At 34.3% G+C, this 22,270-nt stretch overlaps 1 protein-coding gene across 1 annotated transcript in view; it reads right to left on the bottom strand.

Moving 5' to 3' along the window:
* RALYL (RALY RNA binding protein like) overlaps window positions 1-22,270 on the bottom strand; it is a gene marked incomplete at its 3' end in the record, with an annotated part of 523,686 nt that overhangs the window by 148,718 nt on the left and 352,698 nt on the right. Inside the window, exon 3 of the mRNA XM_082858435.1 lies at window positions 19,289-19,321. Coding sequence (XP_082714561.1) covers window positions 19,289-19,321 — 33 coding nt within the window. The remainder of the gene's footprint in view (window positions 1-19,288; window positions 19,322-22,270) is intronic.

The following is a 22,270-nucleotide window of genomic DNA, read 5'->3' as shown; positions in this document are numbered from 1 at the left end:
GGGGAAGTGCTACAAAGTTTGCACCTGGCCAAATGTCTCCTCAAGCAATAAAATACAAAGAAACTATAAGGGACTGAAAATAGCTGCGTGCATGGGCAGTTGGGGCAAATTATGGACAACAAGATACAAAAAGACCAAAAACCCAACTGCTACTTCTGAAGAGCCAGGAGCAAAAGCAGGGGGTCGGAAGTAAACACAGCGGGTACTGGGCATGAGCCCCTGCACACAATACCACCAAAAGGATGGGCAAACGCCCTAAGCCACCCCTCCAGCCCAACCCCTGGACACACCCCTACCCTCACTCCATATAAGGAACCAGCTCGCCCCCCCACCCAGAAAGCAAGCAAGAGAACATGTTACTTGTTCTCACTCCCTGCTACTGCAGCAGGGGCCCCATTAAAGCCTTGTCTGAATTTCTTTTCTGGCCTCTTATCAATTTCTGTTGCTTAAGGAAGACGAGAACCTGGTCGGTAACACAGGGTGGACAAAATCAGACTAGCAGCTACATTTATAGAATTCTGTCTGTGTTTGGTACATGGTATAATATATTTTCTGTTGACATCTTTCTATTACCTTCATAAATGAAAAACGACATAAGCTGAACACAGAATGATTGTGTTCCAATCCTTTCTCTCAAAACTACATCCATCATTGTCTTAACATCACCAAGAAAACTGAGTCCAACATTATTTTTTCTCTTAAAGTTTTAATTTTTCTCTTAGATTTTTCTTTTGGTATGGACACCTATATGTTTCTTTACATTTCAAATATTAAAAATCTCATTAAAATCAATGAATTATATTTTACCTTTCATTACTGACTCTTTCATATTCTCTTTGGGAACACATATTATTACAGATTAAACCTAATGGTCTTTCATCCATTTTTTTCTTTGTTCTCATTTTTCCACTTCCCTTTCCTCTATTTTACTCAGGGAATATTTATCATAATTTTCTCTGGGTATATACCATTTATTGGATTTTTTCCCCTGTAGTATAAAATCTTCCATTTATTGCTTCAAATGAAGCATTGCACTTAATCAGGAGTTTTGTTGATACTGAAATTTTCTAGATTAATATCTTATAACCTACTAATGTTTCTCAAAGATACTTTCATTCTGAGCATTACTGAGCTAAATTAACAGACATTTTCTATAATATTCTTCAGTTTCTAGAAGTAAATCTTTTTTTTTAATTGAGTAAAATTGATATAACATTGTACTAGTTTCAGATGTACACATAATTATTTGATATATGTATATATTGTAAAATGATTACCAGAATAATTTTAGTTAACATCCATCACCACACATAATTACATTTTTTCTCATGATAAGAACTTTTAAGATCTCTTTTAGCAACTTTCAAAACATACAATACAGTATTAACTATAATTATCATACTGTAATTACATCCCTAGGATTTATTTACCTTATAACTGGAAGTTTGTACCTTTTGACCACATATTCATTCTGAATAGAATTAAATTTTATTCAAATAAATTAGTTCTTTTTGAGCCTCAGAATACCGCTCTGTTTGCTTGTACTGAAGAATTTTTTCCAATGTTTTTTCCAAGCTTCCATGATTTCTTTCTCGTTAATTCTCTTCTGCTTTAAGTCAATATTCAGTGTTTTCACTGTTATGACCAAGTAAATATTATTTACAGTTGGGCAATATACTGTGCAATAATTACATTTCCTTCTTAAAAACTGTTGTTGACTTGGTATTTATAGTGGCCTTAGCTTTTCATTCTTCCTGGAGTTCTCCATTGCCCAGACTGGTCCACTCTAGGTCTGCTACAGAGTTACCATCCTGGGACTCCTCTTCACCAGCCATCAGGAGACTTGGTTCTCTTTTGTGTTAGACCCTCTTTTCTTTTTTTTTTTTAATTCAATGATTTTAGTGAAACAAGGTTCAGGAGATTTCTTAGAAAAGTTTGTTAATCCTTAGATTTCTAAAAAATACAGTTGATTCTCATTATTTGTGGATTCTGTATTTGTGAATTTACAAAGTTTATTTGTAACTCCCAATTCAATATTGCAATGCTTTCATGGTCATTCAGAGACATTCACAGAGCAGCAAAATATTTCAGTTGCTGAGGCAGTATTCCAGCTGAGATTGAATAAGGCGATACCCTGCCTTCTTGTTTTACCTCTCATACTGTAAACAAGTGTTATTTTTCATGGTCTGTTTAGTGCTACATTTTTTGTACTTTTGTGTTTTGTTGGTGATTTTGCTATTTGAAATGGCCCTCAAACAAAGTGCTGAAGTGCTGTCTAGTGTTCCTAAGCATAAGAAGTCTGTGGTGTGCCTTAGGAAGAAAATGCCTATGTTAGATAAGCTTCCTTCAAGCAAGAAGTATGGTGCTGTTGGCTATGAGTTCAATGCTAATGAACCAGCAGCATACAGGAAATAGGCTGTCTTTAAAGAGAAACACACATAAAGCAAAGTTATGTATTGACTGGTTAACAAAAATGTGATCAGAGGCTCACAGGAACTTAACCCTACACTTCCCCTGGGAGCAATGACTGCGTGTTTGCTAATGCAGTGGTTGAAGTGATTTATGGAAGATAACTACCACAAATAACAAGAGTCCACTGTATCTTTTCCAATCTTCATGCTTGATGGTGTGTGTGGTGGGATTGACAGTCTGGATTTTCAGGTTGAATATCATTTTTCTCTCAGAATTTAAAAGGCATTATTCCATTGTCTGTAAGTTTTCCTAATGTTGAGAAATTTGATGTCATTCTGATTCAGAATCTTTGTGTCCCTTATTCCTCTGTTTGAAGGTTTAAGGCCTTCTTATCTACAATAATTAACCTGCCATAGTTTGAGTCATCTTTCATTCACTGTGCTGAGTGTCTTTCTATTTGAAAACACATATCTTTCAGTTTTAAGACATTTATTGTATTACTTATTTGATAATGTCCTCTGTTTTCTCTTTGTGAAACAACTTTTACTAGATATTGAACTCCTGGAGTAACTCTCTAATTATTTTAGAACTTTACAGTTTTTCATCGCTTTGTTTTTTTGGTCTTTTAAGTTCATATTCCAAACTTTTATTGAATTCTTCATTTCTCTTATAATGTTTTTAATTTAATTCATTTTTTAAAATTTTTATTTATTTTTGGCTGTGTTGGGTCTTCGTTGCTGTGCGGGCTTTCTCTAGTTGCGACGAGCAGGGGCTACTCTTCATTGCGGTGCCTGGGCTTCTCACTGCGGTGGCTTTTCTTGCTGTAGAGCACAGGCTTTAGGCACGCAGGCTTTAGTAGTTGCAGCACACGAGATCAGTAGTTGTGGCACGTGGGCTCAGCAGCTGTGGTGTGCAGGCTCAGTAGTTGTGGCATGCAGGCTTAGTTGATCCACTGCATGTGGGATCTTCCCAGACCAGGGCACAAACCCGTGTCCCTTGCATTGGCAGGTAGATTCTTAACAACTGTGCCACCAGGGAAGTCCCTTAATTTAATTTCTAAGAAAATTTTCTTGTTCTCCATATATTCCTTTTTAACTATTCCTTTGCACATAAACTTGGCATATTTTCCTATTTCTAGGGATAGTAGTTATACATTTTTAGAGTTTTTTGTTGGTTTGTTTAGTTTACTTTTACACTCTCTATATTTCCTCTATTTCTGTAGAGTTCTGATTTTCTCTGGGGTGTCTTTCTTTCATGTTAGAGTATTTTTTTTCAAATATCTGGTGATCCTTTGCTGCTTGGCCATAATTCAGAGCAAAGCACCAAAAACCTGATAAATAGCTGTGTGTGTGTGTGTGTGTGTGTGTGTGTGTACATATGCACATCTTGCTGTCTGTTGGTCTCATTGGAGTGTGATTAAGCAGGGTCCTAGGAGTTTATTGGGATTGTAAAATGACAGTATATCCAGGTCTTCTGGGATAGTCAGTTTCCTCAAAGAGGATAAACTGCTAAGTCTTAAATAAAAAGAAGTCTTATCCTAATCTAATGTTGAAAAATTATGGTATTTTGGGTTGGGCTTACCCTAATTTTTCCATAGGCCATTAAGATAGTGGCAGAATTTTTTTCTCAATTGTGAAACTAGAGCATCGGTTGGAGTGTTAGTGGTTAATGTGATTTCTGGCACCCAGCAAACATTTCACTTACACCATCATTCCTTCTAATGGTGAAATCTATTGCAAAGCAAAGGGGATAGTTGAGGACTAGACAAGAAGACATAAGCTCTTTTGGGGGGCATATATTTTTAAAAATGAGGAATATGAAAGAATAAGCAGAAAGGAAAAGGGAGAGGGAGATAAAGCAAAGGGGTAGGAGTAGAAAACATGGGGGAATGGGAGGAGAGAGGGGAATAATGAAGGCAAAGAGGAGACGAGAGAGGAGGCAGGAGAGGAAGGGAGAGAGGAGTTGATGAAAGATTGAAACACAGTCAGGGATTTCCAGTCTTTCTGATGTGGTCATTGTTTAATTTTTTTAAATTCAGTGTCTCTTCTAAGATACCCTTTGGTGTAGCCAAATGATACAACTAGCTATCTCCAAAACAATAACAAAACCTGCCTGACTGTGTTCCATATCAACAGTCTGATGACTTTTTGTTTATAACAACCTGTCTTTCAAAGATAATCAAGTAATGCCTTACATTACAGATATTTGCCTATTTTTATTTTATCTTCTTTAGGTTAGAATTACCAAGCAATGTCTTGTATTATAGACACCAACTCATTTGTTTTTACCCTCTTCATTAGATGATAATGTCCTTGAAGCAAAGATTTAGTTTTAGCCAAGGCTTCTCAGCTTATTGTAGTGAGGGACCAGGTTTTTAATTTTAAAATTACCGATCCATCACAGACTAATAATTTCATAAAATACAATATCATACACTTAGATGTCACAGCAGTATCAAAATGCTATAAAAGTTTCTAAATGCTTATTTGTCTTTTTTATACTTTAATTAGTCATAAACTGGTAAAAAAACAATTCATGGATTGGCAATGTTTTACTGAGTCCATGAGAAACACTGGTCTAATCCACCTTTATAATTGGATTTGCACCTAGCAAGATTACTTGAACGGAATTTTGCACTGTGTAAATTTCACCTAAATATAACTGAATTGATATTCAGAACTAAGGATAAATATCCTGGAAATGAAGTCTTGATTAGAATGAAATGGCATCATAACATTCACTTCTGGTTTTTAACTTGTACTTTGAAAGTTTAAATATTAAGCCATTAACAGTGTTCTCAAAAATATTGTGAATTGCAGAATATTTTCAACATATTAGTTATTTAAGTCTACATAATTTGGCATCACTCTCCATCACTGTCAAAAATAAATGTCTAAATATTTTACTAAATTCTCCAGCAGTGATAATTTGGTGTGTGATCTTTGTAATATGGAAGGAAAGCTCAGTATTCAATCACACAATAGGAAACTATTCTTGTGTAGTAGGTTAGTTTAGAATAGCAGCTGATGTTGTTCTCACATAACATTTTGCACACACACACTTACAGTGCCCTTCAAATAATGAATTGATGCACTTATTGGAATTGAACAGCTGTTCATTGTGCAAAGGGCAGAGATGCTATCAAATTCTTTCTCAAGAGCTTCAGATGAAAACTCGATGACTGAAGAAAATTAGGACTGAGTGCTTTGATTTATCAGGCAGTGCCTTAATCTGTGACTTGGTGGTCTTATAAGGGAACTTGGAGTATTTAGCCTGCCATGGGCCTAGTGAGATTAGTGTGGATAATCAAGGGTCCATGATTAAGGAACACATTTTAAAAATAACTTCTTTAGAAAGCCTTACTTTTTAAAACAGTTTTCAAGATTTTTAGTATCCAGTTGGGCTATAACATACACTTCATTGAAATACCTCCTGCATGATATGATAATTCAGCCAACATCTGAGAGAAATGTTTTATCAGGTGCTCCATCTTTCATATGCTTTTCTTTGAAGCTAAGGGGAAGCTATAGTTAAGGGTAGATTACCATTGAGTCAAACCACAGGCACCATTATATCATTTTGAAGTTGAACATGGCCTGCAGGTTCTAAATGTTGAGTTTTGAGTGTGATCTAGTAAAAAGTTCACAGAAGAAATAGTAAGGTTTCTAAAAACATAAAACATTTGGGGGTTAGCTTTTCATTTTAATATAAACCTTAGTTACCATGAAAAAATATAGCCACTCAATGTATTTTTTTTCCCTGATAAGCTCTTAAAGCACAAGTGATGCCTGGTTTTTGCTAATATTTGGCCACTATTGGTTATGCTGTGATAACTGATTTGTTCTGCAGCATTAAGTAGGAAATCTTTTGAATCAAAAAGTATTCTATATTTTGAAAATGTCATTAAAAGTGTTGAAAAGGTCACATTTTGAGGTTGATGAAATATAGATCAGTCATTCTTGGCTGGATGAACAGAATTTAATTGGAAAGTGAGGCTTCGAACTTTTGCCAGCAGTTTTATAATGCAAATCTGGGATTCACAATGACTCTAAAAGCAATAAATAACTTTTTATGTACATAATTATTTTCCTGAATAATTAAAGCTATTATTTAGGTATTCATGATGATTCAAATGAATATGAAACTCAGAAGAGAGCATGAAATGTTAGTACACATGAAATTGGCAGCTCTTTAAGCAAAAGGCCTAGGCTGGACTCCATTCCAAAATGGCTACTAATGTGCTATGTGTCTTTATGGAGATTACATCACCTCTCTATGTCTCAGTTTTCCAGTTTTAAAAGAGTTATAGCATCTATTTTATCTATATGAGAATCAGTAATGATTCAGTGAGCAACAAAAAATAAAGGCTACTTAATAACTTGAACCCTCTAAGAAGAGTGCTTGCTTCCAGGAAGTTATTTAGATAATCAAGTATGATTCAACTGGAAAGCCAGTTTTAGGTATATTTTATGGAGTTAAAATAGGAGCAAGAGGGCTTCCCTGGTGGCGCAGTGGTTGAGAGTCTGCCTGACAATGCAGGGGACGCGGGTTCGTGCCCCGGTCCGGGAAGATCCCACATGCCGCTGCCATGGCCGCTGGGCCTGCATGTCCGGAGCCTGTGCTCCGCAACGGGAGAGGCCACAACAGTGAGAGGCCCGCGTACTGCAAAAAAAAAAAAAAAAAAAAGAAAATAGGAGCAAGAATTTTTTCTCTTCAAATAAACTTAACTAATTTTCTTTCCTTTGAGTTGGGTTGATTTCAGATTAATGAAAGCAAAGCACTTTATTTATTTTGCATACTTATTTCCAGTGAGCGATTGTTTTCAGGACAGATTTTAAAAGTACAGGAGACTAAGATTTCATTTCAAATTGAATCAATAGCACTCTCTTCATGCAATATTTCTATGTATGGCATCTAAATTATCTGAGCCACCATTTCTATTTTATTCATATATACATTCAATAAATATATCTTTCATCAATCAGATTATATGCATACCCTTTCCAATGTGGCTTGACACTTTAGAAACTTGTTCCTCAACAACAGTGCTGGTGGCAATAAGGAAACAGTGGTATTTGTATAAGTTAACATACCTGTCAAAGCCTTGATTGCTTTAGATTTGATTCCATAATATCACTCAAGATTAGTTCTTCCCATGGTGGGATTTTATGTATGCCAAGTTTAGTTATTTATTTTCTTATGTATAGGTATTTGATGTCTATAAATTACTTTGGCTAAGTTATAATTGTGTGATAATGAAGTGATTTTAAATCCTCTGCATATTTTAAATCTCATTAGACTTGCCTTTTAAAAATAATTAAATGGTGAAAATTTTAATAGCTAAGAGTTTAAATGGTACAGATTATTTAGTCAATATTATTTAAGTTACAATTTTAACAACATTTTGTCTTATACAAACATATAGCCTATATGAGATCAGATTTGTTATTGGGTCGAATGGATTTAATGATTGAACAGGTGCTTTTTATTTCTACATATATTTATATCAAATGATAGATTAATTTTAAATGCTTTAATTTATTATGATCAAAGGTCTCATCCAAACTTTGGGGGGGGGGGAGGCTGCCTATGATATATAATGTTACCAATTCTCAAAGTAAAATTGATATGAACTGTGACATTTGGCTTAATGTGACATTTTATTTTACGAACGAATTAGGTAGTAGTGAAAGTGCTGATAACACTCTTTAGAAATATCATCAGCTATAAAGTTCTGCACGACTGCTTTCTTTATAAGCAGAACTTAAATAAATCTACTTGATGATCCTATGTATTTTCTTCCCTCCAGGTAACACTATATTCCTCCCTGCTATAATCTGCAATTACTTCCTTTTCCCTGAGGAGAATATTTCACCAAAGAAACAAAAGATGTTTCAGTCACAATCAGCCCCTCTGTTTCCTAAGACCTTTTTAAATTGTAAGAATTGAGGAAGACTCTTTGATGACTTTACTGTATTTTATTATTGAAGTGTAATGAATTCTTGCTTCTTAAAACTATGTCCTGGAATCCATGCATTCAACACACCAGTGTCAAAATATACACATACACGATTGATTACCCAATTTATTTGTGATATTGTATATGCTATCGTAGCACAGTTTAAATGATTTTGACAAGTACAGAAGACTGTCATTGACAAGTGCAGAAATAAATGATGGGTTTAAGTGTTCAAATGTTTTTACAGCATTTTACTGAGTGGTAGGTTGATAAATTAAAATTACAGTTGTAGCATCAGGCCTGAAAGCACAACTGCTTTAGATTATAAAAATAGCACTGTGGAAAGTTTGTGTACTCTCCAGAGAAGTAGCCTGGAGGACCTTGGAAAAAAATGAAACAAGTGCAGTTGCTAAAGGAATCATTAACTTTGTGGTAGCCCTGAGTCTAAAAAAAATTTAAAAATAGATTTTTAGAAGAAGAAAATTGGCTTTATCCTCTTATCCCTTTTTCCCAGGGGACCTAGAGAGAATTGGAACTGCACTATCAAAAGATAGGCATTGAATTGGCCATTAGTGATTCCATGATGTCTGCTGGGCATATTTAAAGCTTACAGACAGTTTCTTGCTCACTTTCCCTTAGTTTCAACACTATAGCTGGACTTTTGCTTGTCATTCTGTCACCACGATCCACCAAATTCCGTTGAGAATCCTCTAGGACATCATTCAATCACACTGATTCTGATACAATTAAAGAAAATATTTCATCAGGCATTTCTTTTCCATTCTTTTTTTTAGATATTTTTTTGACAAATAAAAATTGTATACATTTAAGGTACACAACGTGATGTTTTGATATACATATACATTATGCAATGAATTATCAGAGTCAATCTAATTAACATATCCATCACACCGCATAGTTACTTTTTTTGTGGTGAGAACACGTAAGATCTACCTTTTTAGCAAATTTCAGGTACACAATACAGTATTAATAACTATAGTTACCATGCTGTAACTATAAGTTCCCCAGAACTTAATCATCCTGCACAACTGAAAATTTGTCTCCCCATTTCCCCCACCTCCCGGGCAACTACCATTCTAATCTCTGTTTCTGAGTTTGGCTATTTCAGCTTCCACATATAAGTGAGATCATGCAGTATTGTCTTTCTGTGTCTGGCTTATTTCACTGATCATAATTTCCTCCAGGTTCATCCATGATGTCACAAATGGCAGGATTTCCTTCTTTTTAAAGGTTGAATAATATTTCTGTGTGTGTGTGTGTGTGTGTGTGTGTACATACATATATTACATTATCACAATTTTTATATCCATTCATCTGTCAGTGGACATTTAGGTTGTTTCCATATCTTGGCTATTGTGGATAATGCTGCAATGACCATGAGAGTGCAGGCACCTCTTCCAGATACTGATTTTAAAATATTTCCTTTGTATATATACCCAGAAGTGGGCTTGCTGGATCACGTAAGTAGTTCTGTTTTTAATTTTTTGAGGAATTTCCCTACCATTATCCATAGTAGCTGCACCAGCTTACATTCCAATCAACAGTGTACAAGGGTTCCCGTTTTTCCACATCCACACCAACACTTGTTATCTTTTGTCAAATTTTTGATGACAGCCATTCTAACATGTGGGAGGTGATTTCATTCTGCTCAAGTTCTGAATCTTTTCAAGTCATGCTGGAATTATTGCAACAGCTTTCTAAGTGACTCTGCTATGACCTCACTTTGGAGAATATTCTTCAGTTAAAAGCAAAACAGACAAACAAATACACATACAACCATCAAATGACTCTACTGAATCCTTAGAATGTAAAGGAAGTTCCTTGCATTATCATAATTTCTCAGTATATAGCCACTACTTTAACTCACCAATCTTAATCTCTCTCCTGTCTTTTCATGAACCTTCAGGCTTGTTAGACTGGGATGTCTGATGCGCTTGGTGCAGTCTCTTCTCCCTGCTGCCATTTTTTTCTTCCAATTCTTTCTTCCAGAAATGCTACTCTTAAAACCTCTTTATTGAATTCTTACTTCACCTTGAAGATAAACTCAAGTCCTACATTTTGTCTTGAAAAATTTCCTGACAATCTGGCCAATTTCTTCAACTTCTCAAATCCTAGATTAAGACCATCTTTTAATTCCTAAATGATTGGTAAAAACCAATCATTTTACAGCAGTCATATAACTCTCTTTTTACTTTTTGATGCTCTTTTGCAACTATCCCTAAATTGGCATTGCTTTCTTATTTTCATGCTCCTATTATTAAAATTTTAAATATTGTACTTGTTATTTTATATCAATCTGAGCACATTCCAAAACTGTCTTCCTGTCTTTGTGCTTTTCTTTCTTTCTTGTCTATCTTCCTCAAAGATCTCCCAAGTAAAGTATTTCTTCACTACTGTGCTTGATTTCACTCTTCTGAACTTCCTTTCCAAGAATTCAATCCATTACCACTCTTCTAGAATATTCAGACCTTTGGACTTAATTAGTTGAAATTTCTGTAATTCAGAGGAACTCACTCCTTTAGGAAAGATTTATAACATAACTTAGATGTTGCACAGAATGTTGATAACAATTGATATCTATCCCTGTTTACTATGTGTTGGATGCTGTTGTAAGCACTTTGTAATATTATCTTATTCACAACTGCCCTAAGAGTTAGTTATTACTGCAGGGGAGAATATGAAAGCAGAGAGGAGTTAAAGAAATTGCCCAAGGCACCTAGCTAAGAAAAGACAGAATGGGATACAAACCAAGAAAACCAAATTACAGAACTTAGTCTCCTAAAATAGGTAGCTAATGGTATAATAATATACAGCATCTGTCAGTAAATACAAAGTCTCAAACAAAACCTAGATAAAAGTAAACTAGTACAAATATTTGACCTAATAAGAATGTTGAGGTTTAATAATGTCTTTATAACAATAGCAAAAGTACACTGAAGCTCCAAATTCAGTTCCAAGACTGGAAAGTAAAGGGGGAAATATTCCCCAAGGAAAATTATTTAACAAAATAAAGCTGTTAGCATGGGACTTCCCTGGTGGTCCAGTGGTTAAGACTCTGTTCTTCCACTGCAGGGGACATGGGTTTGATCCCTGGTTGGGGAAGTTCCACATGCCATGCAGTGTGGTGTATGTATATATATATATATATATATATTAGCAATTACTTAGGAATACTTTTAGTTGTAGGGTGAGTTTTGCTGCCCTGACAGTGTTAGCCCCTTTTTGGTTGGACTTAAGTAGAATAGGTCAGATACCTCTCAGGGGATGCAGGAACTCCATTGGCTGGGCCATGATTAGCTCACTCATAGAGCCAGTGCTTTAACTGAGATAAATATAATAATTTTGAGATTTTTATCCTTGATGTGTTTTTAATGTCTCTCAGCCAAGCCTGAGAAACAATGTATTCTGAGCTATTCCAATAAAAATTTCAAATTCTTCTGAGTTATTTAAATTATTCTAATATAATGAAAAAATCTGAAAAAAATTTTTACCCATGCAGTAAATAATCATCCTCATAATAAAGCTGCTCATACAAAAATTCATCAACTGTAAAATCATTGGTATGATGCAAAGTTTCAATTCCAAAATACAACTCATTCATAGTAAAAGTCTTTGAAAAAGGTTAACTTCATGCTAAAGAGGTAAGAGGAAATAATTCATATGGAAAATTTTACTTAGTGCCTTGAATACACTTTTAAGTGGCTCAGTGTCTGCAAAGTGTCGACAGCCACTTGCTCTTGAAGGGAATTCATGCATTGTCTTGACATGTCCTTTTACACTATGAATCTCAAATGTCAAATGAACAGGAGCTTCCTTTCCCCTCATCTCTTTTTTTCATTAAAAAGCTGTAAAAAGATTTTTCAAGGCATGACTAGTTTCAAACTAATATTTATATCTTAGACACTTAATTGAGACCATCGCTTGGTTCTTACTCACTTTTCTGAATACAAATTGATGTCTGTTCTCTTCCAGCTTATTTCCAAAATCAGAATTTGTCTGATGCCTCATACAAGAAAACACTTGCCAGGAGAGTTTTCTAAATTGCTCTAAAATGTAATGTTTTGAGGATGAGTAGAATATCAACCATCTAGTACTCATTTAGCACTCAAGCCTAAGCTCCATTCTAAAAAACAGAGTTGATTGATTTTTTTTACTTTTGGGTGGGTTAGATAGGAAAGAACTTGAATTTTTAAATCTATTATTTAAATTTATTATATTTATAATAAAAATGTATTTTATGATATATTTAAATAAATTTACATATGTGATACATGTTACATATAAATTTATTTATATTAAATATACTTATAATAATTTTAATATAAAACTTTTTATCTTCATGTAGTAGCATATTTATTAAATATTAAGCTATAGTATTTAATAATATAATCCCAACCTTAGGTCTAGGACGACATTAGAATGAACACAGGCAGTGTGTTCCCTAAGCACCATGGTGATCTCCATGGCACAACTTTTCGTCTGTTTACATCTATTCTGGTCTCTGATGGATGAACTCCAAGACAGTTCTCAATCAATGTGTCCACTTCTGCCATATATATACAAAACAGAGAGAAACTATAGGAAGTTGTATTTCAAAGATTTTTAAGGAGATTCCAGAGACCATAAATGTCTGCAAGAACAACCTGTGTATGCTTGTAAGGAAAGGATGAGGGAGGATACATACATGATGTAGACAGTGGTTCCAGCACTGGCTGGTATCAGAATTGCCTAGATAGCCTTGGAAAACACTGCATCTATTGACCTACCTGAATTAACAGAATCAAACTCCGGGATGAGCCTTCATTCCTCACTCCAGGATAAAGGCTATTTTTAAATTTTTCTTAATGAAATTATTTTACTAATCATTTACTGGTGCATAGGAAAGAAAGTTCCACTTAAATCACCACATAGTTGAAGGGTTAAGATCTGAAATTTCACTTAATTTCCTTTCATAATTTCCTAACCTTTTTCCATAAACAAATATTTCCTTGTGTTATAACTTTCTCTGACAAATTTTTCTGCTGGCATATTTAATTTGAATTTATGTTTGTGACACTTAAACATTTTATTTCATTATTACTGTAACAAATTTATCAAAGGAAGAATTTTGCTCCCTAATTTACATTAAGAAGAGATGCACATTAAAATTTTATCAATACTTCTTCCCATTAAAATTTTATTCTATTTTATTTTTTTAACATCTTTATTAGAGTATAATTGCTTTACAATGATGTGTTAGTTTCTGCCTTATAACAAAGTGAATCAAGTATACATATACATATGTCCCCATATTTCTTTCCTCTTGAAACTCCCTCCCTCCCACCCTCCATATTCCACCCCTCTAGGTGGTCACAAAGCACTGAGCTGATCTCCCTGTGCTATGCAGCTGATTCCCACTAGCTATCTATTTTACGTTTGGTAGTGTATATATGTCCATGCCACTCTCTCACTTTGTCACCGCTTACCTTTTGCCCTCCCAGTATCCTCAAGTGCATTCTCTAGTAGGTCTGCATCTTTATTCCCATCTTGCCCATAGGTCCTTCTGACCATTTTTTTTTCTTTTTTTAGGTTCCATATATATGTGTTAGCATATGGTATTTGTTTTCCTCTTTCTGACTTACTTCACTCCATACAACAGTCTCTAGGTCCAGCCACCTCACTACAAATAACTCAGTTTCATTCCTTTTCATGGATGAGTAATATTCCACTGTATATATGTGCCACATCTTCTTTATCCGTTCATCTGTTGATGGACACTAGGTTGCTTCTATGTCCTGGCTATTGTACGTAGATCTGCAATGAATATTTTGGTACATGAATCTTTCTGAATTATGATATTCTCAGGGTATATGTCTAGTAGTGGGATTGCTGGGTCATATGATAGTTCTAATTTTAGTATTTAAGGAACCTACATACTGTTCTCCATAGTGCCTGTATCAATTTACATTCCCACCAACAGTGCAAGAGGGCTCCCTTTTCTCCACAATCTCTCCAGTATTTATTGTTTGTAGAGTTTTTGATGATGGTCATTCTGACCGGTGTGAGATGTAGTTTTGATTTGCATTTCTCTAATGATTGATGATGTTGAGCATTCTTTCATGTGTTTGTTGGCAATCTGTATATGTTCTTTGGAGAAATGTCTATTTAGGTCTCTGCCCATTTTTGAATTGGACTCTTTGTTTTTTTTGATATTGAGCTGCATGAGTTGCTTGTATGTCTTGGAGATTAATCCTTTGTCAGTTGCTTCATTTGCAAATATTTTCTCCCATCTGAGGGTTGTCTTTTTGTCTTGTTTATGGTTTCTTTTGCTGTGCAAAAGCTTTTAAGATTCATTGGGTCCCATTTTTTAATTTTTGTTTTTATTTCCATTTCTCTAGGAGGTGGGTCAAAAAGGATCTTCCTGTGATTTATGTTATAGAGTGTTCTGCCTATGTTTTCCTCTAAGAGTTTGATGGTGTCTGGCCTTACATTTAGGCCTCTAATCCATTTTGAGTTTATTTTTGTGTATGGTGTTAGGGAGTGTTCTAATTTCATTATTTTCCATGTAGCTGTCCAGTTTTCCCAGGACCATTATTGAAGAGGCTGTCTTTTCTCCACTGTATATTGTTGCCTCCTTTACCAAAGATAAGGTTACCTCCTTTACCAAAGATAAGGTAAGTGGGTTTATCTCTGGGCTTTCTATACTGTTCCATTGATCTATCTTTCTCTTTTTGTGTCATTACCATACTGTCCTGATTACTGTAGCTTTGTACTATAGTCTGAAGTCAGGGAGACTGATTTCTGCAGCTCTGTTTTTCTTTCTCAAGATTGCTTTGGTTATTGGGGTCTTTGGGCTTTCAATAGAAATTGTGAAATTTTTTTGTTCTATTTCTGTGAAAAATGTCATTGGTAGTTTGATAGGTATTGCATTGAATCTGTAGATTGCTTTGGATAGTAGAGTCATTTTCACAATGTTGATTCTTCCAATCCAAGAGCATGGTATATCTCTCCATCTATTTGTATCATCTTTAATTTCTTCCATCAGTGTCTTATAATTTTCTGCATACAGGTCTTCTGTCTCCTTAGGTAGGTTTATTCCTAGATATTTTATTATTTTTGTTGCAATGGTAAATGAGAGTGCTTTCTTAATTTCACTTTCAGATTTTTCATCATTAGTGTGTAGAAATGCTAGAGATTTCTGTGCATTAATTTTGTATCCTGCTAATTTACCAAATTCATTGATTACCTCTGGTAGTTTTCTGGTAGCATCTTTAGGATTCTCTATGTATAGTATCATGTCATCTGAAAACAGTGACTGCTTTACTTCTTCTTTTCCAATTTGGATTCCTTTTATTTCTTTTTCTTCTCTGATTTTTGTGGCTAAAACTTCCAAAACTATGTTGAATAATAGTGGTGAGAGTCGGCAACCTTGTCTTGTTCCTGATCATAGTGGAAATGGTTTCAGTTTTTTATCATTGAGGACTATGTTGATTGTGGGTTTGTCATATATGGCCTTTATTATATTGAGAACAGTTCCCTCTATGCCTACTTTCTGTTGAGTTTTTATCACAAATGGGTGTTGAATTTTGTCAAAAGCTTTCTCTGCATCTATTGAGATGATCATATGGTTTTTCTCCTTCAGTTTGTTAATATGGTTTATCACATTGATTGATTTGCATATATTGAAGAATCCTTGTATTCCTGGGATAAACCCCACTTGTTCATAGTGTATGATCCTTTTAATGTGCTGTTGGATTCTGTTTGCTAGTATTTTGTTGAGGAATTTTGCATCTATGTTCATCAGTGATATTGGACTGTAGTTTTCTTTCTTTGTGACATCATTGTCTGGTTTTGGTATCAGAGCAATGGTGGCCTCATAGAATGAGTTTGGGAGTGTTCCTCCCTCTGCTATATTTTGCAAGAGTTTGAGAAAGATAGGTGTTAGCTAATCTCTAAATGTTTGTTAGAATTTTCCTATGAAGCCATCTGGTCCTACGCTTTTGTTTTTTGGAAGATTTTTAATCACAGTTTCCATTTCAGTGCTTGTGATTGGTCTGTTTATATTTTCTATTTCTTCCTGGTTCAGTCTTGGAAGGTTGTGCATTTCTAAGAATTTGTCCATTTCTTCCAGTTTGTCTATTTTATTAGCATAGAGTTGCTTGTAGTAATGTCTCATGATCCTTTGTATTTCTGCAGTGTCAGTTATTACTTCTCCTTTTTCATTTCTAATTCTATTTATTTGAGTCTTCTCCCTTTTTTTCTTGATAAGTCTGGTTCATGGTTTATCAATTTTGTTTATCTTCTCAAAGAACCAGTTTTTAGTTATATTGATCTTTGCTATTTTTTTCCTTCATTTCTTTTTCATTTATTTCTGATCTGATCTTTTGATTTCTTTCCTTCTGCTAACTGGGTTTTTTTTGTTCTTCTTTCTATAATTGCTTTAGGTGTAAGGTTAGGTTGTTTATTTGAGATGTTTCTTGTTTCTTAAGGTCCCATTAAAGTTTTAAATAACAATTGTTAGTGTTCTTCATTAAAATATGAAGCAGAATATTGGTACTCATGTTTATTCCATTCACAATTTTCATTTTTCTCTCCCCATTATAAAAACTTCTTTTGGTTTCCCCATGCAACTCAAAGCACAGCTATAGAAGTGGAGTTGTATTCTCTAAACTATTTCGGACCTCTGTGATTGAGTTTTTAGAACATTATTTATGAATATAACTTCCATAACTGTAATAATAGCTAACATTTATGAACAGTTACTATGTGCCAAGAACAGTGCTAAATCCTTGATTTAAATTTTCTTTTTTTATCTCCATTTCACCGATTAGGGACCTGAGATTTTGGGAGTTTAAGAAACTGACTAAGTTAATAAAACTAGCTTGTAAGTATCGGAGTCTACGAGGGTGGAAGCAACTTCTAGAAGTACAGTATATTAATAAGTGCTTTCAGACACTGTTGGACAATGGACTGAAGTATACAATATTTAGTACTGATTTATTCATTAATGTAATTTTATTGAACATAGAATTAAAATTAATGTAATAAGATATGCAGGGCTCTAGAAAAACTCAACCTTAAATACTCACATGTCAACTGATACCATAGACAGTACATCATGCATATTTATTCCTTTTGACAAGTGACTAAATTAAAGACACAAATTTGAATCATGGTTCTTATAGTAGATTATCTGTTGCCTAACAGGCTCATATGTGTTCATTATGTTCATTATCACCCTTTCCTTTTACTGAACAGGGTCAGGATAGAGATTCATACTTACTTTGGGACAATCTTATTCAAAATCATTTTCTTACAGGAGAATGAAGACATTTAGCTATAAATTAAAGTATCCAGTCAGCAGAACTATTTGGGTTGCTTGTTTCCCCACTTTATTTTAGGACAAGTCTAAGTAAAGCAATATCTTCTTACTGCCATGCCAGTTTTCCCATTTTGAGTAGTATTTGCTGAGTGATAGATCTTTCTTTCGGAGAGAGTTTTTCTCAGTGCTCTAATACTGAGTTCTAAATTCCTGATAAGTTTAAAACAAAGACTACTGAGCATCTGCCCTTGTAAAATAGAGGTTTGCAATAAAAAGTGGATTCCACCTCAGAGTAGTGGAGAGAACTGGAAATGCTGCAGAACAACTGCACTGAGGCATAAAGAGAAGCTATTCCAGCCTCTGGACTTGAGGGCAGGGCACATATGCACTCAAAACAAAAGATTACTTCAGGTTTAAAAGTTTTTAAAAATAGGATCTGATGATCAATGAAAGAAAGAAGTATGTGCTAATGAATTTTTTGGACCAGATCAACTTGACCTTTCATTTTTCATGAAGTCCTCCAATAAATGCATTTACTGTTTTTCTCTCCCAGAACCCCTAACAATTATTTTGATTCCTGTAATTCAAATGGCATTCTGAAAGGCTTTTATGAGGAGTAGAAGGGCAGAGGGAACCATTTTGTTCAATGAGTGACAGAAATATTCACCGGCTGCAAGCAAATTAATAAAAGAAAACTGATATCATCATTTAAAAATCTAACCCCATCCTATGTTTCTGGTCATGACTGCCTATGTGTTTGTGTGGGGGGGTGTTTTTCTTATCAAATACAGCATGATTTCTTCTAAACTAGATGTCACATCTTCCAATGCTTTTTGATACTTTATAACATCAACCATAATGAAGCAGAAGTCCCTTAATAAAACATTTTAATATGTTAGTCAAAGGATTATGTAATAGATCAGTAAAAACATCTTTGCTGAGTCTTAATTAGCTAAATGGCTAAAAATAGTATGTGCATATTCTTGTCAACAGTATATTTTTATTAGAACATGTACTGTGACTCAGAATGATACTATCAGAGAGGGTAAGCATTAGTCTTACTTAATCTGCTTCAGGGTTTTTCAGCTTTGTGTTCAGAGAAGCAGTCAGTGGGAGCAGCAGAGAAAAAAAAGTGAAATGAGAGAAAAGGGAAAAAGAAAAAGATTTTGGATACAGATTTAGAGAAAAAGGGGGAAGAAATACTGAATAGAGTAGATTGAAAGGAAACAGTACAAAAATGAGTAGACAAACTAGGAATACTGAAGCTGTGGTTCAGAGGAATTTTTAAAACCAATCAGAGCACACTTTTACTTGATGAGATAATCACTGTGTACCTTTTTAGATTTACATAGGATACAGGATTTCATATGCATTCATTAGTTAAATTTCTGAGATCAGAAAACAGTCCAGAGAGCATTTTAGTTACCTTTTAAATGTAGATAGCCCTATTGTTGAGGAAATGATGAATCAATGGTAGGTTATGACTTTGAATATGGGCTTAAAAGGACTGAAAATACTGTCTCAGAAGACCTTGTTAATTTGAATTAAAAATCAATTAGAGAATTGAGATTTTAAAAATTTAGACATATACTCACCCAACAGACAGGAAAGGCTCCTTTGACTCAAGTCTATGAAAAAAGATATGAAAACTTTATTTTAATATAACAATTTGCTGTACACTTAAAATTGCTTTTATATGAATCTGACAGAATTATTATACCTGTTTGGATGAAAATGCACAATTTGGAACTAGTAAAAAGCTACAAATAATATATTAAGACTTAATCTGGACTAATTCAAATTCTGGCTGGATTAATGCAGAGGCTAAATAAAATGAGAGAGACATGGAATGGAAATGTAGCATTTAATTAAGATAATACTATTGTTAGTCTAATTCTGATTTACACTCTCTACATTTACTTGTTTTCTTTTTTACAGCAATTTGTAGAATTTTTAATACATCTATTTATAGTTGAGTAGTGAAACAATTTATAATATATTTGGTTAAATATTGACTGAATAATTTGTTTCCAGTAAATATTTTGTAATGAAGAGAGAAGCAGCATACCATTCATGGTCATTTATTGACAGCAAAACAACTTAGGACAGGGGAAGCCAGGTGACAGATTAGGGTTCTCCTGCCTCCTCTGTGTCTCCAAAGAACCAGGTATTCTTTGTACCTCCTAACATATTAAAGGAAAATTATAATCCTGAAGCCTCTGGCTAGTTGTGACATCTTAAACAAGCCACTAAAATCCTTCTGAGTCTTACTTTCTCCACTATAAAATAGGCTAAGATTGCTTCCAGCTAATTTTCTGATTTCATAAATTAACTATATCTTTGCAAAAAGTAAATAAATCAGGATATGATTCACTGCTAAACATTTCCTAATTAATAATTAAGGAGACCAGTTGGTAGGTGTAAGTTTTTAAACTTATGATTATGGGTTAAATGTAGGCAAATCCTGAGGACATTTTAATCTAAACCTTGGTGTTTAAAATTTTTAAGAAGCATTCATGTTTTAAACTATTTTATTAATATATAAATAGTTATAGGAAAATGGCAAGAAATTTAATTCTGTAAAAAACATTTACCAAGCACCAGCTGATTCTGCTTTGACATGGAAAACTGATGAGACTACCTTAGAATTAAGTCAAAATACTTTACTTTTATATGAGTCTAAACAATGAAGACAATGACCCCTTTTTTTGGTCTTATTTCATACTGTGTATATAAAATATGGCTTAGGAAAACCTCATCAACCAGAGGGCAGAAGCAAGAAGAACTACAACCCTGCAGCCTGTAGAACAAAAACCACATTCACAGAAAGATAAACAAAATGAAAAAGCAGAGGGCTATATACCACATGAAAGAACAAGATAAAACCCCAGAAAAACAACTAAATGAAGTGGAGATAGGCAACCGTCTAGAAAAAGAATTCAGAATAATGATAGTGAAGATGATACAGGACCTCAGAAAAAGAATGGAGGCAAAGATTGAGAAGATGCAAGAAATATTTAACAAAGATCTAGAAGAATTAAAGAACAAACAAGAGAGATTAACAACACAATAACTGAAATGAAAATTACACTAGAAGGAATCAATAGCAGAATAACTGAGGCAGAAGAATGGACAAGTGACCTGGAAGACAGAATGGTGGAATTCACTGCTGTGGAACAAAATAAAGAAAAAGAATGAAAAGAAATGAAGACAACCTAAGAGACCTCTGGGACAACATTAAACACAACAACATTCACATTATAGGGGTCCTAGAAGGAGAAGAGAGAGAGAAAGCACCCAAGAAAATATTTGAAGAGATTATAGTTGAAAACTTCCCTGACATGGGACAAGAAATAGCCACCCAAGTCCAGGAAGCCCAGAGAGTCCCATACAGAATAAACCCAAGGAGAAACACACTGAGACACATAGTAATCAAATTGGCAAAACTAAAGACAAAGAAAAATTACTGAAAGCAGCAAGGGAAAAATGTAAATTAACATACAGGGGAACTCCCATAAGGTTAACAGATGATTTCTCAGCAAAAACTCTACAAGCCAGAAGGGAGTGGCATGATATACTTAAAGTGATGAAAGGGAAGAACCTACAACCAAGATTACTCTACCTGGCAAGGATCTCATTCAGATTCAATGGAGAAATCAAAAGCTTTACAGACAAGCAAAAGCTAGGAGAATTCAGCAGCACCAAACCAGCTCTACAACAAATGATAAAGGAACTTCTCTAAGTGGGAAACACAAGAGAAGAAAAGGACCTACAAAAACAAACCCATAACAATTAAGAAAATGGTAATAGGAACATACATATCGATAATTACCTTAAATGTGAATGGATTAAATGTTTCAACCAAAAGACACAAGCTTGCTGAATGGATACAAAAGCAAGACCCATATATATGTTGTATACAAGAGATCCACTTCAAACCTAGGGACATGTTCAGACTGAAAGTGAGGGATAGAAAAAGATATTCCATGCAAATGGAAATCAAAGGAAAGCTGGAGTAGTAACACTCATGTCAGATAAAATAGACTTTAAAATAATGTTACAAGAGACAAGGAAGGACACTACATAATGATCAAGGGATCAATCCAAGAACATATAACAGTTATAAATATATATGCACCAACATAGGAGCACCTCAATACATAAGGCAACTGATAACAACTACAAAAGAGGAAATAGACAGTAACACAATAATATTGGGGAACTTCGACAACTCACTTACACCAATGGACAGATCAGCCAAACGGAAAATAAGGAAACACAAGCTTTAAATGACACAATAGACCAGATAGATTTAATTGATATTTATAGGACATTCCATCCCAAAACAGCAGATTACACATTCTTCTCAAGTGCGCATGGGTCATTCTCCAGGATAGATCACATCTTGGGTCAAAAATCAAACCTCAGTAAATTTAAGAAAATTGAAATCATATCAAGCATCTTTTCTGACCACAACACTATGAGAATAGAAATAAATTACAGGGAAAAAACGTGAAAAACACAAGCACATGGAGGTTAAACAATAGGTTACTAAATAACCAAGAAATCATTGAAGA

Source organism: Leucopleurus acutus (assembly GCF_964270905.1).
Source record: "Leucopleurus acutus genome assembly, chromosome: 17".
Taxonomy (NCBI): Eukaryota; Metazoa; Chordata; class Mammalia; order Artiodactyla; family Delphinidae; genus Leucopleurus; species Leucopleurus acutus.
Note: the sequence above shows the minus strand (reverse complement) of the source record. Positions and strands in the feature narration are given on the sequence as shown.